General features: G+C 39.4%; 1 protein-coding gene across 15 annotated transcripts in view; it reads left to right on the top strand.

Moving 5' to 3' along the window:
- The window catches only part of LDB2 (LIM domain binding 2), a 209,254-nt gene that overhangs the window by 179,024 nt on the left and 11,065 nt on the right, over positions 1 to 19,165 (top strand). For all 15 annotated transcript variants that reach the window (XM_031553180.2, XM_031553182.2, XM_085223429.1 and 12 more), the window contains one exon: positions 18,440 to 18,563. In XM_031553180.2, coding sequence (XP_031409040.1) covers positions 18,440 to 18,563 — 124 coding nt within the window. The remainder of the gene's footprint in view (positions 1 to 18,439; positions 18,564 to 19,165) is intronic.

Consider the following 19,165-nt stretch of genomic DNA (forward strand, 5'->3'; position numbering starts at 1 on the left):
TGAGGGCAGGTGGAACACCATGGAAATGAGTTATTGTTGATTTGATACAATTATAACTTTTGTTTCAAAGTTGGTATTTTGAGCTTTCATTTACCTGTTGGTGACCTTGGGCTATTTTATAGTCAATAACAAGAAACAAAAAAAATGACAGACACTACTTTTCATTCTTAGACTGCTAAATGATTCTGTTATCTGGAAACTGTAGCAGAGTTTCATACATACATAGCTTTTCTTCTCTGAGCAGCAGAGTGTTGCTTGATCTCCCCTCCAACTGCCTTTTCTGCATAAAGAAGGGTTCCAGGAATCCCCCTACAACATGACATTTTGGCAAGAAGACAGCAACAAAATGGGATATGCTAACATGAAGCAGGAATGGGCTTCCTTCTACCAAATGTTTGATGTTGCAAACCAGGTTGTTCACTAGTGTTAGCAGTATTGGCAAAAAAGTGTGGTCCTTCCAGAACAAAGAGGCTGCAGTGATGTGCTTGCAGTAAAGGCCAGGGACTGGGAATGAGCTCGGCTATGCCTCTGCTCCTCCCATGACCTACCTGTCTTTGTTTGTGTTTCCAGCACTAAACGAATAAGTGCAAGGGGACTTGAGGCTTGCAAACATTCACTATAAGCAGTGAAGCCTGGAATTTAACCTTGTTTGTATGCAGGGATAGCCTCTTCCCATCTTGGCATTGGAATAGAGGTATGTTAAATTCCAGGTCACACAGAATGTGAGGTTTTTGAGTATCAAGGCTCAGGGAATATTTGATACAATCTCTTGAATCCTAAATGGCTGAACATCCATGGTCTGCTTTCATGACACTAAAAGTTTTGCCACTGCTGATGTTTTTCTGTTGCTCTTTGCTCAGTAACTTGGGGAAAACTGTTCTCTAAACTCCTAAGAAGTGCTTTGAAGCAAAGATTTGTTTTAAAATACAGTATAAAAAAGAAAACAGAAAATTAAAAAAAAAAAGCAAACTACATCCACAGAGCCACTCCTTGATATTTTACATGTACGTTTGCTTTAATAGCAAACCCTGAAGGAAGGCGAATTCCCAGTGCTGCTGTTCTGCCAGAATCAGGGGACAGCTTCTATCCCATTAGGAAGAAAAATTGCTTCAGCTCTGCCTATCAGATAAATGATCATTCTTAGGAATTCCATCAGGAAACTGCTTCTTCTAAACCACCTTCTCCTCTTCACCATACTTGGCTACTGGGAAAACTAGGAGAGTCATCCACAGAGGGAAAGAAATCTAAGTGTAGTACAGAAAGAAATTTATTTTTCTCTGTTGTCATCTATCCTGGCTTTCAGCCAAGCAGATTTGGTCCCCAGCTGTTAGATCAGCTTAGTTATTAATCCCCATGCAGTCCAGCCACAATGTGCTTCTGGAGACAGAGTGGCCCCCAAGAGCTCCTCTGAGTCTGGACCTGAGAGCCCCAACCCTCCACACAACTATCAGGCAGCCAGTCTCTGCTCTAGAGTGACCATTCTGGGGGAGCTGAGATGATCAGCTCTAATTGCAGCTAAAGATAGCTTGCCTTAAAAAACTAACACAGTTCTGGCTCAGAGAAAACCTCCAGTTCTTTTCAGAAGCCAGCACGTGGTCTGACAGTCTGTATCAGTGTCTTAAGCAGCATTTGTCCCACATCACCAGTTTCAGCCACATGTTTCTGCCCACATGCTGCCTATTCCTTTGATAATTTTTCAGACAGACCAATTCCTTTGGTTATTTTGTTCTACCGCCACATGAACAGCTGAGCTTATGCAGCAGAGGGATCAGCATGGTGCTGACACAGTCACCTAGGAGAGAGCAGTCTTATAGTGTAACATCCTTTGGATTTTGTCCTTACATGGAGCTTCCACATGATTTCTTCTAGACTTGCTAGAGTCTAGGGAGAGAAGGGAGAGGAGACAGTCAGAATGTATTAGTGTCTTTGAAACCAGATGTTCCTAAGTAGCAGTTTATTCAGTATTTGATAAGCCATTCAGTCATAGGTTATACAGCTGGGGACAAATTCTTGCAGTCTTCTGCTTCTCAAGAGTTCAACTCATTTCTCCACTTAGGTTGGGGAAAAAAGGGCATATCTAGGGAATATAAAAACACTGCCAGCATTTCTCATGTTCTCCATTCTGTAAACGTTTGCTTACTTCATGATGCAAATACCATATTACTTCCCAAAAGCCAAGGCTAGAGTTCTTTTGTTGTCTACCATACTAAGAATAAGCTTAAAAACTAGGGTCATTAAAAAGCATATTCCTGCCACTTTGCAGGTCAGTTGTGCCTCCAGAGCAATTGATCCTCATGTCTCGATCAGCTGACTCATGCCATAAGTCTCTCATACTTTTCCCATTCAATCTCAAAAAATTTTTATGTTTGAAAATCTCTGGCACTGCCTATAATTTATACTTGGACATCTTTTAGACTTCAGGAAATTTCTTAGCAAGAGTTTCCACCTTTCAGCAGGCCTGGTTCTCAAAGCTGTAAAATTCTTCATCATCGACTCCCAGAGTGAACCCACTGTGGAAGAATAAGATCAAACAACATATCCAAGGACATACTGCAGACAACTCACAATAATAAACTAGTTGCATTAGTCTCAGAACAGCAATTGAAAGGATCCTAGGATTAAGCAAATACTGTATATGCCAGTTCATTTGCACCATCTGCTGAAACAAGTATCAGAAGGGGAAAGGATAGTAGGCACATGGGACTGTGTGTTGAAATACATTTGGAAAAAGAAAATTGTTTCAGAAAACTATGAAAACAAAAAATCTGGGTGCTTACAAGTTTGCAGCCAGGAGAGGTAAGAAAGAATGATGTCATTTCATTGACCTCAGAGATTTGATTTTTTCATTTACCACTTTTTAAGAGTGGAAAGATTGTGGAACTTAATATTGTTTACTCTAGTGTCTATTTCAGACTCATTTGGAATTTCTGTTTAACTGTGAAAAACAAAAGTACAGTAATTATTACACACAGAATAGGAAGTAAAGATTTTTCAAATGTTTTTGGATTCTGTGAGTATACACAATGGTTTAGATGATGGTTTAGAGGATGCAGTTGCTTACTAAAAATGTGTTGTGTCGATCAGAATGAGTGACAGGCATTTAGATCCTTTAAGCTGATCTTTGGATCAGTAATGTTACTGAGGATGTTTTCATGTAAAATGAGATCAAAAGCTAAGAAACTTGGTTTTTCAGGCACTGTTGTGAAATGTGTGTTAATCAAAAGATGATATTGGGTTTCTATGATGTCAAACATAGAAACAGTAATATAAGGGAAAAAAGATCCCAGTATTCCAGTAGCCTGGAAAATGCAAGTGCATCTCTCTGGTATGTCATATGGCATATTAGCATATACCATTTCAGCCACTGAAAATATGTATTTATTTCTTTTCATCAATACTGCTTAAATATTGGAAGTTACATTTTTTTCCCTTATAATATAAATTGCTATAAGAAATGTAATTTAACAATCTGTGCCAAAGATAATGGCTGTGCAAGTCAAAAGACATTTGCAAAGAAGTTTAACTTGGTGATAAATGTCTTTCTCTGTGAGATGATGCATAAAAGCTGCAAACACAGCCCATTGTTAGATACTTTCTGATTTAGACTCTGAGTTAGGTGCAAGAAAAAAAAATCTGTGCTCTTTCCTTTAGAGTTGAATTAGGGCTACATTTTGGAGTATGATTATAGAAGAGTTCCTTAAACAAATGAAGCCAAAAGTAATAATTGTTTAGACAGTTTCCTTTGCAGTTCTTATAGTATCAGAACACCTCAAAATTACTGGTAAGTATCACTAATTCATGGCTAGGTGGTGTTAAAGGACCTAACGCATCAGCAGAGAATAAAGTCTGGCTTTGTGTATATCATAGGCCATTACGTGTTTCTGAATTACTGCCAAGCTGAGCCCAGTGGTTTCCATTTCGCAGGGACATAACTGGTGTTTGGCAAGAGCAGAAACTATCCTCACAGTACGCATTTTGAATTATGGAATTATTGGTTTCCTTATTATATAGGTGGGACACAGAGTAGTTCAGGGAACCATTAGAAGGCGTTTCTGGATGCTGCATTCTCTACCATGAGGTTATTTTCTGTGAAAAAACAACATGAACACCACAGGAATCCTAAGGTCCCAGCAACTCCTTCCTCGTAAAACTGACTTCTCCTAACACTAGCGGTGATAATGAGAATCTGATGATTGTTCTGTGGCTTGTGTGATATTTTCAGTCCTGGCTGAAACACACTAAAAAGTTGTTTTGAAGGCAGAGAATACATGACTGTGATCACATTAGCAGAAAAGTTCAAAATCCGCCCTTGTTCTCTAAAAGCACTGAATTGCCTGAAGAAAATTGATGTGTTAGCATAGGCAAAATTACCCAAGCCATGTACTAGAGGTAAAATTTACATTGCCTTGCTCACATAAGAAGATGGAGGTGGTAAATGTTTCTATAAATAAATTATTGAAAGCCAAATCATAATTATTGTTGTAGTCAGAGTTTCCAGGGACATTGTGAATGCTCTGGAAATTGCAGCTGCACTGCCCCCAGTGGTGCCAGCAACACTGCACCCTGCCTGTGTGCGTAAGTAATGTATGGATAGTGCTGTCTGCATGCAGTCAAATTTTGGCTTCCCAATCCAGAAACGTAGGCTTGCCCATTAGTCAAGCTCCTCTTCACCTCAGAAAACAAACAAGACTTCCCAATCACTATGGCTCTACACACTCAGCAGTGCTCTGTCATGCATCCTGTGGGCTGCTGGATGGGCCTTGCCCACCTCACCTGAGGGATAGATGCACCCGCAATAGGGCTGCAGGTTCATTCTCATCGGTACTGACCCTTTGTGCACGGTATCACCAAGCAATATAAATGCAGCTTGGATTAGATCTGAGCAAAATCACATTTCTGTCAAATTAGCAGAGCGTTTGTTGTGCCCTTAGGACTGATTTTGATGGTAGCTAATCTCGTGCAGGAGTGGAAGTGGCAGGTGATACCTCGTAAAGCAGGAAGCATACCAATACAAAAGTAATCTGTTGGATAGTTTTGAGAAAAACTTGAACTGGTCAAGTTAATTTCTACAAGAAAAGCCCTCTGCTTCACTGGTGTCCAGGAGCCTTCCTCCTAGCTTAATGAGCACAGCTTAGATGCACAGATATCAGCACTGGGAGCAGTGCTGCAGTGCAGTCAGTAGCGCTGATACACATGCTGAAGACCTTTTTCAATATTACTTCTACAGGGAACTTCAAATGAACTGATGAATCTGAAAGACTTCCCAGAAAACACGTTTTCTTTTCAGCTGGCAGCTCAGTTATTCGTCTAAGTAGTCTGTGGATTAAGTAATTTGACAACCACTGAAAGGTTTCTTTTTGTGAAACAGTTGTGCGCTATTGCTCTCTGCTTTTTCCATCTCACCTCTACAAGTGGCCCAGAAATTCAGAGCAGGTATATCAGGCACAGATCAGACCTGCCATCGGCTGCACCAAAAGCTGGCAGCTGCCTGGGAGGTATCAGTGCACCTCAAGAACTGCAGCATGGCAGGGGTTTGAAAAACCAAGGAGTGAAAACAGAAACAGGGAGAGGGTTAACAAGACTAGTTTCTTTCCCATTTGCTTTGCAGCTTGCTTCTTTACATATGTGTTGGAAAGACAGAGCATGGATCTTTGTCATTGAACATCACATAAAATTAATGTAGGAGAGGCTACATGGAGGTACAACACCACGTGCACTAGGGCCATTGAACAACCCAGTATCTAATTTATTTAGCTAACAGGCAGGCTGGGACATCTGATTTTTCTAAGCATGTAGCAGTGGCTGTCAGTTCAGTGCTTTGCCACCTTTCCATCTCAGAAGGGGCTGACAGGAGGCCTGCTTGTCCCCATCCGCCTGCAGACACCAGCACTGGTGGCCGGCTCCCCCCCCAGACAGGCACTGGGTGCCCCTTCCTAGGGCCTGCATCCCCCTCCCTGCCCAGGGTCAGCAAGGCTGCCAGACAGTGCCAGCACCACGTGTGATGGCCCCATGGGCTGACGAGATGCAGACATTCAGGGACACAGGACAGCATGTGCCAGCTTACACCTCCCTGTCACATCCACCCACCTTAAATTCCATCCCTGTTTTTGTACAGACCCTGACAGAACAGCTCCATTACAGTGTGTACAGGCAGAGAAACAGTATTGATTTTGCTGTGCCTGAATGGAATTCTTAACAGGAAAACAAACCTAATGCTGATTTTTTTTTTCCCTTTGACTTTTGTGTGTGGGTTTCTGTACTCACCATGTAGGATTTGATCCATGGGAAGTACAGAGATAGAGCTTGATTTTTAAGAGGAACACAACCAAGGCTCCAATCGGAGCAGACACAATTTCAGTATCACTAAATAATTTTGCACATGTATTTAAATGAGGTGCAAATTAACACTCTCCTTCCTACCTACAAATCAGAGAATCCGATGGGCAGTTTTTCTGCATTTTTCTAGGCCAGTTATCAGGAACCATACTCTCCTCTTTCAGCATTACAACAAACATCAAAAATGACATGCAATTCACTGGGCCAAGCAACAGCTAGTTTTATCTGAAGCATATCATGATTTTTTTTAGGATGTTGCTGTGGGTGAAGTTTACTAAAATATGATTTTGAATGCAAAGTTTTAGGTATAGTATATGCTAGTTGTGTTATTAATTCTTACAAAGACTGTTTTTAAAGCATCATTAACACAAACGGTATCAATACTTAAAAGCATCAGTGGCTGATTGTGATAATACAGCTTTGCTATAGTGGATGGTCTATGAATGTAAGCATTAAATGCTCTCTACTTTAAAGTCATTAATCCCTACTTTCTTTGAATATGTTTAATTAAAAAGTTCAATTTTCCAGTAATTGCTGTGTTTATATAACCCTGAAATGGAATTTTATAGAGGCACAAGGTCTTTTATATAAACATCCATCTGTCCACCGTGTAACTGTGCTGGGGCAAGTTTTGTAGATTGGGTGAGAAGTGGAGAGATTATGGATGACTGTGTCCCTGTAAGAACTGTGAACTTTTGTCCTCCGTGTGAAGGCCGTGCAGGATTTTTGCTTTCATAATTTTGGTACCAAACAAGGCAACTGCAGAGTCAATAGGAGAGAAAATCATGAAACAATGGATTTAGCATCTAGCGGAGTTGCTTATTAGTTTATAAAGAAAAGCTCCTTCCTTAGTCTTTTTTTCCTACGTCAAGCCTTACACTGCAAAGTATTGTTTGCTTCCTACATTGTTCCTTTCCATTTGAATGCAGAATAAAGGAAACCTCAATTGCATGTATAAAATACGTATACATGTATGCATATATGTATGTTTCAGGCTGAGAGATATTGCTAATAAAATAGAAAATATGTTGGCATTAATAAGGTTGGCATTCAGAACGTATGAAATAAATACATGGAAATTTGTCAGCTTATTAATCATTCCATTATAAGTGGTGTTTTTACTTTCGTTGCTCTAACATCTAACCACAGTTCATTGGCTAATGGCCAAGCTAGCTTTTGCACTGGCACATTACCATGCGGTGCAGTTCTGTACTTCTCTCCCATTTATTAATGCTGCAGACTTCCTACAATTCAGGCTAAAAATAGAACTGGTTATGTGAAAAACACTGCATTTGTGCTTGAGCTGCAGAATAGAAACAAGAGGATTTTATGTGGACGGGGAACAGATTCATGACACAGAAGAGCTAGCTGCTTATACTCTGGAAAAAGCCTCATTTTTGCATGGTTGTAAATAAGATTAGAGTTGCTACATACACGTTAGTCGGAAGGATGAATCATATTCATGGTATTGCCTCAGTATGTATGAATCTTCATGTGTATCTGCTGTATGAAGGAAAGCTGATTTCTAGTACAAGAAAGCCTGAAACTAGTGCAATGTAAAAAAGTGAATTTGTAAAATGAAAGGCATGTTTTGTTTTGTAGTACAAAGGGTGTCCTCATGTGTGACACATGTTTTGAAGTGACCTCAAAAAATTACATACTAAACTAAAACTTGAGCTGCACCCCTGCATTTTCAGAATTGCGTTTTGGCCAGGCGTAACCTCTCCTATTGTTCTGCTGTCAGTATCTTGAAGGCAGCATTTGCCATCTGCAGACCATTTCACCACAAAAAACATTTCTAAACTTATTTCCAAGTTGTAATGTAGCTGCCTACTAAAAACTGCCAGCATTCAAATGCAGTCCCCATGCTCTTGATCTTTTTTTATAATGCTGTGATTTGTTTTGGATCAGCAGCAGTTTGAACAAGACAAACAGCGTACCGGTTTCCATCTGAACCTAAGGGAGCTGCCGGGGACATAGGTGAGGAGTGATAGTGGATGCATTTCATAGTCAAAATGAAAAGCAGCAAAACTGATAAGGTCTCTTTGTTGCACAAATAGAAAAAGCTAACAGTTTGCATATCAGAAATATCAGCTGTTAGGATTTGACTCAGAACTGCTGAATACTGCTTGTTTGCCTTTGGAGAAATAGAGAGGAAGGAAATGTCATGCAGCAACATCACACATGATAGCAATGGGAGATGGCAAATGGGGAAATAGACTTTTCCTATGCTGTTTCCTAAAGATACCGTTTGGGCTGACTGTGATGGTGGATTATTAAGGAATTCAGATTATTAAATATCTGCACTTGGCAAATCACGAGAGGAGCATCTCTCGAAGGGTACAACAGTCTCAGAATTCACTCTTGTTTTGTCCTTAACTCAGTACTGTGTAAGAAATAAAACTGTTGATTGTGTTAGGAGAGGAGGGAATGATAATGAAATGAGAATAAATTGTAAGCTGTATCATTTTTGAACTATCTAGAGAAAATGAAATTAAGAAAGCTTTCAAGTGTCACATGCTTTACACCAGGCCATTGAATCAGTGAGATAGAGCAACTATTGGGTAGCTGTGTCAACTCATAAGCTACAATTGGATGTAGAGAAAAAAAGAGATTAGTTCACAGAACAAAGCTCAGGTAAAAAGAGTTTGATCCAAAGTACTCAGCTCAACCCCTTCATTACTGTAGACCAACCTTAACCCTCACACAATGGTGGAACACCATCCGAATACTACATAGGCTGAAATCAATGAATCTGTTCCTATTTACAATAAAATTTATTTTTGTCCTGACAAGCTTTCTGAGATTGATACTCACTGCTATACCAAGTGCAATATAAAGGATCCTGTAATGCAGTCAACATGATGACTTTTGCAATACGATTTAACACTAATGTTAAATCAAATTACGAAGATAAATTTTATGGACTCTCTTAAAACATTTCAGAACTCAGATCTGATCAGAGAATGTAAGATACCTATCCTGCATATTGATCATTTAATATACAGATAGCTGGGAGAGAAGAATCACACAGTATGATAGTCTGTACAAGGCTTCTTGTTACAATGCAGGTTTGTGATGTGATGTATTGATCCCTTCCTGCAGTTGGGATCTCTGCTCAAGAAGAAGTCTCAGGGGGGTTGACCTCACCGTGAAATACACAAACCAATTTATATAATTTGGGTGAGGCCAGATTCCACCAGGAGGTCCGTAGCAAAGAGGTAATGAATTATTCAAATTCTGGGTTTTCACAGCCTTCAGACTAAGCCTGTCAAGTGGAAGGTGAGACTTCTGCAAGTTCTGTTGTTTTCATTAGCCAGACTACAGCTGGATGCAGTTTGTCTCTGCCATTGGGATTCTGGTAGTACATACTCATGGTATGGAAACCAGCTGCCCTTACTCAACCTCATTTGCCAGCAAGGAGAAAACAAACTAGATAGCCTCCATTGTTCACTTTGGTGAACACTGAAGTAAAAAGAGGCGTGAGTTCATCTGGCACAAACAATATTAAAAACTCACAGGACTGGTATGATGCATTGAAGGAAAGGTTTTTGAGAACATCTCCTTGTATAGATGGTGAGTAGAAAAAAAAGACTCTTACTGAAAAGACATCATTTTGATAACTGTGTAATGAGAGAAAGGGGGAGTAATTTAAAGTTGCAAAATATTAAAAAAAAAAAATACAGCTCTATTAAAATCAGTATTAAAACTTAAAAAAAGGTAGCATAAATATGAACAATAAAGCCCCCACTAAACCCATAAACTAAAGACCCACAAATCATAGATCAAAATGGAAAAATTAAGCAAAATATCAAAGAAAGCAATAACAGCTACGTTTACCAATAGTTTGAAGGGGAAAAGCAATGACTGGTAGGCCTTAAACACTTATTTTAGAGCTTAGGAGTATTGCAAAACAGAATTCATTCCAGCACATACTGATAAGGTGATCGTGCTGCCAAAGAGGTAACTAAATAAGGCAGATGTCAAGCTCGTCTCCACAAATGCAGCTTTAGCTGCCGCCACACGGAAGGACAGAATTAATGACCAGGAGGGCTAGCAGTTACCATAGTCACCTGCACTGCTGTGGGGTGCTTGGAGGAGAGGGCCCTGATGGAAGCTGTTAGCTGATGGATATGTTAAAAAAGAAAGGAAAGGAGAGAGAGAGAGAAATGAAATTGGGATCCAGCGCACTGATGAGAATTAGCTGCAGCGCTGGGCGTAGCTGTGTGCTGTTGCTGTGTGCCACTCGCACACAGTATTTGCCTGGAAAAATACATTTTTTTAAGCTTAGCCTTACCTGAAATGAATGCTGCTTCTTTCTGTTCTCGCTGTTGCTGGGAATTGAAATGGCTGCAGATAAAGAGCAGTGTAAAAACATGATGAGCTATGTAGCTTGGGAGCAATTGAGCAGCTGAACACTGCATTATTGAGAAATCATTCGCTACCTCTGGGTGTTAGTGAGAAACTGGAGAGTCCTAGACTGGCATTCAGGGCAGAGCATAGGATGAATAAACATTACTGATGCTGAGTATTTACTAGAGAATGCAGCACGGGGCTTCTGGTGTTGCATGTCATCCGACTGCATCTTGCAGAGTTAGCAGGACACAGAGAAACCACAAATTCCAGAAGCTTTGTGGCAAAATTGATCTTACATTGTTTTCTAAATAACTAAATTATCATTGAAATGAATGACATTTTGCTTAATGTGCAGCAGGTGATCTGCATAGCAGAACAGCCATATTTTCAAGTGACAACTCGTGAGAACCATTTAAATACATATCAGATATATCAGTAGTCCTCAAGGGACTTGTAGATCACTACGTTAAATTGTTATTTTCATGTGCATACCTTACTGCTGCCAAATTACTCCTGGTTTAGTATTTTCTTTCTTATCTACTTGAGATAGGAATCTCTTTAGAGTGAGAGCCTCAGTAGTTTGTAAAATAGCCCTGTATATCTCTGGCTTTTTATAAATAATAAATAATAAGCCCTAGATGCTAATGATCATTAATATTGCAAGCGTTAAGCTGGAAATTCTAACTCCTAGTTTCTTAGGTAATTGCAAGTATAAATATTTCTTGACTCAGCATGGTGAGCAGTCACAAAATATGGAACCTTACCCTGTGTGGAGTGATGGCTATTAAGTATATCCCAGACCCAGTAAATCTCAGGCTGTGGAACTTGTCCCAGAATCTGCTCTTGCTACAGAACTGTGCTGCAGAAACTCATCCCACATTTTTTAAAACTAACACAAAATATCCACTCCATATGGTTTTGGAGACATACTTAAAATGTGAGCCAAGTTCAAGCTGATGCAGTTCTGTCTTGCCGAGCTCTGAACTAGTATAAAACAATTTCTTTGAGAGGTGCAGTCACATTTATCTCTATGAGTTTTTAAGTCAAAGCCTAAAGAAAGAAATTTCAGAGAGAAATCTTTTCATTGCTATCTGTTTAAAGTAAGTGTATTTAATTTAGGAGTAAATACAGTATATGTTCCTATACCATATTTACAAGCATTTTTTCACTGCATGAATATCAAAAATTCATATTATTCCTTACCTATGTAGCAAAACCAAGAACTTCCATCTGCTTACTCACTGCCAATTTAAGAGTCTTTGGAACAGAAGGATTTGGAAAAATTGAGAGAACAGTAGTCGCAATAAACAAGTCAGGGAATAGCCTACAGTACGGGACTGTTTAGGCTATTGGAATTGAGAGCTGCCTTTTCATTCAGGCCCAAAGATCGTCTGAGGCATCATCACTAAAATAAATGAATTTTGACTGGATTTTAAATAGCCAGGTTCAATTAACTACTTTTATAATTTAAATCAAAGTGGCTCCTGAATTTGCTGCTTGCTACGTTAAGTTCTGCAACGTTTAACAATTGGTAATTTATTTAGCAAAGCTTGACATATCTACATGGTTAGATTCCACATCTCAGCAGGAGTGTATCTGGCCTTTTGAAAAAGTGAAAGCAGGTAGCAAGACTGATGGGAATCTCAGAAACACTTATTTTGGCTTAAGATGTATCATGTAGGAAAAGAGCATGCGTGTAGTTGATCCACTGAAATGCTCTGATGGAAGAGACTTAAATTTGTCTTGACATTTTGGGCAGGAGCTTAGAACAAAGCAGAAACAATCCCCTCCAGAAAAACACGTTAAAAAAAAAAAAGAAGAAGAAAATACCTCTTTTGGTTCATAAAAAAAAAATCCAAACATTTCTTTTTTACATCTCCATGTTGTTAATGGAAAACAAAGATAGTTTTTAAGATGAAAATATTCTGTATTCACATATTCTTAAAAAACACAAGCTATTTTTGGCAGTGTGTTGCAAGTCGGCCAGTGAAAGAAGCAGCAATATGTTCATAGGAAATTTTCATTCCTCCCTCTGTTCTGCAGGAGAATGATGCTTCCATTAATTCTGAAAAGTGAGCGCGAGCAGAGAAATTTAAACTCTACTAACTCCAGAGAATGAACTGTATTCAGGACTGCAGCAAAGCATTATTGTTTCATTGCCATAATGCCAGGAGTGCAGAGCACAGTGCCTTGGCATTGCTCTTGCAAGTCAGACCTTCAGGTACAGGCCTTCTACAGTGGCAGAAATAATACCTATTCTGTGTCCCTTCCTCACTGCAGCTGTATCAGTAACATGTCATGGGCCTCCAAAAATCTGTATGTGTAGTAATCCATAAAACAGCACGCAAAGATGTTTCAGTTCTTTTCCAAGTTCTGACCACTGAAGTCAATGGGACCTTTCCCAGGGAAATACTCTGGGGCCAGAATGTCATTGGCAATGTTAACTGGAGCTGTTGTCTTTAGCATATGTGTAGGGTATGCAGAGGAAAGGCTGCATCTCAGCATAGAAATAAAATACCATTGTGCTCATTCTTGTTAGTTAATAATTCTGAATCTCGTGGAGGAAAAAAAAACTATGCTCTGAAAGAAAACACTGGACCCCTTCAAGGCTGCAGCGTCTGTTCCAGGGGTACTTTCACTATCAACATCCTCCTGAACATTAGACAGTGACTAACACTCCTATTGAAATGTGTTTTGTCACTTTTATGAAGGGTTGTAAATCTCTGTGAGCTCTGGCTATTCAACGTTTCCATAGTTTTCAAGTGATTAATGCAGGCATTAAACCAGGAAAAGTTTCAAGCATCATACACTTAAGACTAAATTTCATAAAACTTCGGTGAAGGCTCTCCTTGCCATTAGGTTCCTCTCTGCTTTGATTCAAAAATGCTGAGATTACTTCATCGTTCATTAATGTTTTTAAGTGTCATCGACATGAATTTTTAGATAATTCTGTTATTTACTTGTGGCTAGTGAAACTTTTGCTTTTATGGACAAAACTGCTAATGATAGGAAGATACAGTTCTCAAAAATGGCTTCTTTTGGTAGATTGGGACTCATTGGCTGTCCTGTGCCAGTGTCTTTCCTTCTTTAAAGAAACTGGCGTGGTGATTATGTCAGTCTCACCATGTAAGTATTGCAACACTCAAGTCTGAATTCTATTAAAATGCAAACGGCATTGAACAACTGAAACGATGCAGTTCTTTTATGCTCTGTAGCTTGTGCAGAGGGGGAGAGCTTGTTAGCTGGGTCAGCTCTGCCACCTGCAGCTCAGAGCTGGCAAAACTGCAACATCCTCCCCAGGAGTGTGTCAGACCCTCGCTATAACAATTGGGAAAATTCTGGTGGAGACGAGAGGCTTCCCTGAGAGTGCACACAGAAATTAAATTAGCGATAGGATATGTAAGCTTATGTATGCCATGCTAAAGTAAGGTAGAAGAGAGCTTCCATGTGGGTCTTTCTGCTAATCCTCACTGCTATCTGAACAGACATCTCTTCTCAGAATAGAACAGAAAGCCAACATCAGAACAAAATTCACAAAGCTGAATATGTTCTTGGTGCAGCTAGAGTGATCTCTGAGCTGAATCTGACCCCTTACTTACACAGGCAGATTTTGGCTCTGCTGATAACTGAAGCACAACAGGAAATTACGCGTGGATCCATATTCTCAGAACCCTCTGACTCCTGTCTGCAGTGCCTCTGGTGTCTCCTCATATAACTCCCTTCCTAAAACACATTGCTTTCTGAAAACTATAAATTCTAGTCTTCTCCTCAAAAAAAAAAAAAAAAAGTCATTACAAAAATAAAATAAATCAAATCCTTCCAGATGTGTGCTTTACTAATGCAAAAAGCCGTGTGCTTTATTATGTTCCCTACTTTCACTTCCCTGAGCCCCAAGGGTATAACATTTTCTCAAGTTGGATCTGAGCCCTGTAATTGATGAATTGTCCGTAGGATCCATATGGAACTCTACCAAAGTCACTGACACTCCATACAACACCAAAATGTATGCATATTCAGTGCCTCGTGTATGCTGGGCACCCAAGAACATAAACTTCCCATGCCAGCAACTTCTCTACTATGATCTTTGTTCTTGCAAATGTATTTCAAAAGCTATTAAGGAGCATATCTTCTCTTTTAACCTTAGACTTAGTTCCATTGTCCAGGCACTAAGGACAGCTTCTAGAGCCTTAAACATCCACACAGAGCCTTGTGTCTTTCTTGGGTGGCAGGAGAGATCAGCTGAATCAAATCCAGCATCACCTATGGCATTTCAGCTGGCACTAGACCCTGTGTGCAGGCAAATGAGCCCCACCTTTTGTGTTGTCTAGGTGTGGAGCATGGAAATGTCTAACTTTGTCTTGTCAAGCATTGCTATTAAAGGTTCTGGGTCCCTAGAAACGTAGAAATTATTCCCATGATCATATACTGTCACTGCACTGAAGTCTTCTAAGTCTGTAGGGTATTTTCCTGGGTGACTGCTTCTGAGCTGTGCAGAAAATGCTTGCAGAAGAGATTGGTTTTGTTGGTGTTCGAAATATTATTATTATATTGCTACAGTAAAGGATTGTACATTTTAATATCCAGTCCTTGAAAAATGTTGAAATAGATATTTTGAAAAGGAATCTTACAGTGAGATGGGGCGATCTCTGGGGAATAGGCAGTCAAAGCCTCGGGCTTCTTCTGTATGCAAATGAATGTAGGAGTATGTAAAACATTTTGTTAGCTTTGTTTTAAGAAGTCGCTCTGTAAAACGATACAGTCAGAGCTGTGTGCCAGCTGCCCTGCTCAGGCAGGCACTGGAGCTCAGACACAGTCCTGGGCAAGTGTCCCTGCTGGAGCAGAGCTTGGGCCCGGCGACCTCTCGAAGTCCCTTCCAGCCTTAGCTATTTGATGTTTCTGTGGTTTTGGCCAACCCATATATTAAACGCATCTTCTCCCTGCATTTTTTGTCTATATCTTTGCAAAAAAACAAGACACAGATTGTCATTGGCAGATACCTCAGACTAAAGATAATCGGACCATGGTCTTTTCCTCTTTCAGGGATTTAGTTTTGAGTCATATTACCTTTTGGACAGGTCTCAAAGGACACAGAAAAAGACTGTGAGATTTAATATCAATCACTGTTAATCCAGTTCGCTTTACATTTGCGTCCAATTCACATGAGCTAGATGCATTTAAAATGGACTTGTCACTGTAGAGAGCAATACCCTTCTATTACTCAGGCATCCAAAGCTGACCTTAGAATTTGTAGACTTTAGAGGGAGAAACTGATTGAGAATTCCGCAGCCCCAGAACCAGAAGAGGAATTCATGCGAGCCTGTGCAGCTCCTAAATATCCAAAAGTTCATAAAGTGTCCATGTCCCAGGACAGGGGCCCCAGTGCTCAACATTTTGAATCCATGTACTTGCTATGTTTTGGGTTTGTATCCAATTTTAATCTTGTGTTTGAAATGAAAGCAATTGTAGGCAGGCTCCGCCTGCTATCTTAGCCTAGAGATCCACAGACAGCAGTGACTGCAAAGCTCTTCTCAGTGCACATTAGTTTGTACACAGTAGGAAACATCATTGCCAGATGATAAAGAAGAAACGTTCTCTTTGTTGCCGACAATAAATATATGTGGAAAAGTAAGTGTGTCATGTATAAAGTGTCCCTAAGGAAATTTTGGAAGTCCCTACATGTGTATTTGCATTTAGTCCTAGCAGCCTTAGCGTTCTGTGAGTGAGTGCTCTGCCCAGGCTTACTAGTTTGTTAAGAATTATCACAGCTATCTTTTTCATGCTAGTTAGTATCTGTGCATAATGAGACAATTTAGACAATCCTGCCAGAAACCCAGATTTTTGAAAACCAAAGCAATGGTGTCAATTATGATCACAAATGCCTCTCTCACACACACCCAAAACTTGAAGTAGTGCCTGCAGGTTACTGAATAAATTGAATAAGAACTCAAAATATATCATTTCTTTCACTGCGTAAATCAAGTCCCATGTGCATTTTAGAACCTGATACTCTTAATTTTTGGTAGACTGTTGTACAAGAGGGAAGTCTAAGCTCATTGTGCACAATCTGATAGCAGCTCTCTGTCTATTACCTTACAGATGCTTGTGTACAAAAATATATGTAAAAAGCCCATGTAAGAAAAAAAAGTCAATGAAGCAATTGCAGATTCAATTTCTGCAGTTGGAAAATAAGTAATTCCTCATTCTGGAGCTCTTCATTCTGCCTGCTGCTTTATGTTATCTGTTTTAACTACTGCTAATGAAAGGCTCATCAGGCGATAGCACCAATACATAACAATATTTAAATGCTGAATTCATCTCTTTGTCCTCATGGCAGCTCCCTTTCAGCTATTTTTCCTGCATGCTTGGAATCTCCATCTATACGAATGTTAGTGAGTTTGCATGGGAGAATCGGACAGATTTTGATCAGCTGTGCATCCCAGAGAAAGGAATTTGCTTCATATCTTACATGTTTGTAAAAGCACAGAAGAAAACCTCACCTGCTGAAATAAATCCAAGGTGCACCTTCAACAAGACCTACTAAAATTCAGTAAGGAACTGTTGCACAAAACAAGAGTCAAATTCTATTATTCTTTTTTGCAGTGGCCATTTTAACCTCTGCTAATTTGACCAACTTGTTGCCCTAAAAAGCCAAATCTTCCCCTACTCTTAAATACAGTTTTGCTTTGAAAATGCCTCTGAAAATGACATGTGGGATCCATGTTTATTCTGTGTCAGCTATTTCTTTATCAAATGTGCTCAGTTAACAAGGAAGGAACCTTTTCCTCCTTTGTGTCAGCCTTACAAATTTCAGGTAGAAGCTAGGGGCTGATAGGGATTTTTTTTCTCATGTAGGATAACCAAAAACCAAAGATTTTGCAAATGAGAGTGAGCCCTTGGTTACATATGTGCAGTTATGTGCAGTTCTGTTCTGTTCTGTGGCTTTGCATAAGGTTTAACTGACTGAAAATGATTCCGTGGTGATAAACAGGAGGAAATAGAAACCAGCTCGCTGTCCTTTATGCTAGATCTACTGTGCTAACAGGAGCAAAAAGCAGTGAACAGAGATTTTAATTATTCAGTGAGCAGATAGAAAATGTATAAGAAACAACTGTTTTTGGAGAGAGGGTTTGCTTCAGGAAATTTTCAGCTTCAACATAATAGAGCATTCAAGCTGACAAGGAAAATAAAATGCTTTTTTCTTAGAAATGTCATTAATGTGATGGGAAGAGAATGTACGGTCCTCATAACAAGAAGAGAGCAAAATTATTTGAATTATTTTGCATGGAATGGAAAGATAAAAGATTGTCTTTACAGCCCTCATTCCTGAGAAAACCTTATTGTGGGGTACAGGAGGTCAGAATATCACTGTGTGTACGTTTGCTATACTGGAATGATAACCTGCTGTGGGCATTTTATGATTTATTAATTCATCTTTGTAGCTTTGTCTATCAAGCATGAAGATCTGTGTAGTATGGAAGACCAGAGTTGAAGTTTATCTGTTTTTATTTGTTTTTAATACTTGAGATGTCAAATAGTGAGCAAAAGTTTTCTCAGTTCAGAGTTTTGATCCTGCAGTCACTGTGCAGATTGAACTGAGCCATATGAGGCATGCTGTGTTACAAAGGGCAAAACAAACAAACAAACAAACAAACAAAAAAACCAAGAATGTACCTTCCAGCTATGTAAATACTAATCAGCTGAATCTCTCGTCAGATGAAATCATTCGATTTTGATTTTTTTCTTCCAGTTGTGTGTAATACTGGAGCCAATGCAGGAACTGATGTCAAGACATAAAACTTACAATCTGAGTCCTCGAGACTGCTTGAAGACGTGCTTGTTTCAAAAATGGCAGAGAATGGTGGCCCCACCAGGTATGTTTGATTTCCAGTATTTTATTTATTTTATAATTAAGAGAATATCAGAACACTGAGAAATTTTGCTGCAAATCTACTTGCAAAGGGAAGTAATAGCAGTTAGCATTATTCCAGAAGTATTCTTGAAAATGATTCAGATTGTCCATGATTTCAGTGTGATGCAACATAATGTGAGGCAATGTGATGTGAACATTCAAATGCACAGGATATAAATTAGTACCAAAAAAAGTGTAGATAGAATGCAAGATGCTTACTGACTCCATTAGAATTCATAGTTTGTGTAATTTAGCTTCCTGCTGTGAGTCTGATATTATAGCAACAATTCATAACTAGTTGTCTTCGAGACCCATATAATGCTATTTACAGGCCTGGACCTAGTCTCTTTCCTCTTAAACCTAAAAAAAATAGTCCTCCCTTTTCTCAGATTATTAAAGTTCTGTGTATTTAAGACCGTTCACATGGATGCCAAAGCCAAATTTTGAAAAGTGCAGCTGCCACCTTTATAGGAGAAGTTATGTAATTGTCCTGATTCGGTCTAAGTTTGGAAGATTCACAAAGAAATGGCATTCAGCACTCTTTAACTTGTTGTTTGCGAGTGT

The sequence above is a fragment of the Meleagris gallopavo genome, chromosome 4 (assembly GCF_905368555.1).
Source record: "Meleagris gallopavo chromosome 4, MGAL_WU_HG_1.1, whole genome shotgun sequence".
Taxonomy (NCBI): domain Eukaryota; kingdom Metazoa; phylum Chordata; class Aves; order Galliformes; family Phasianidae; genus Meleagris; species Meleagris gallopavo.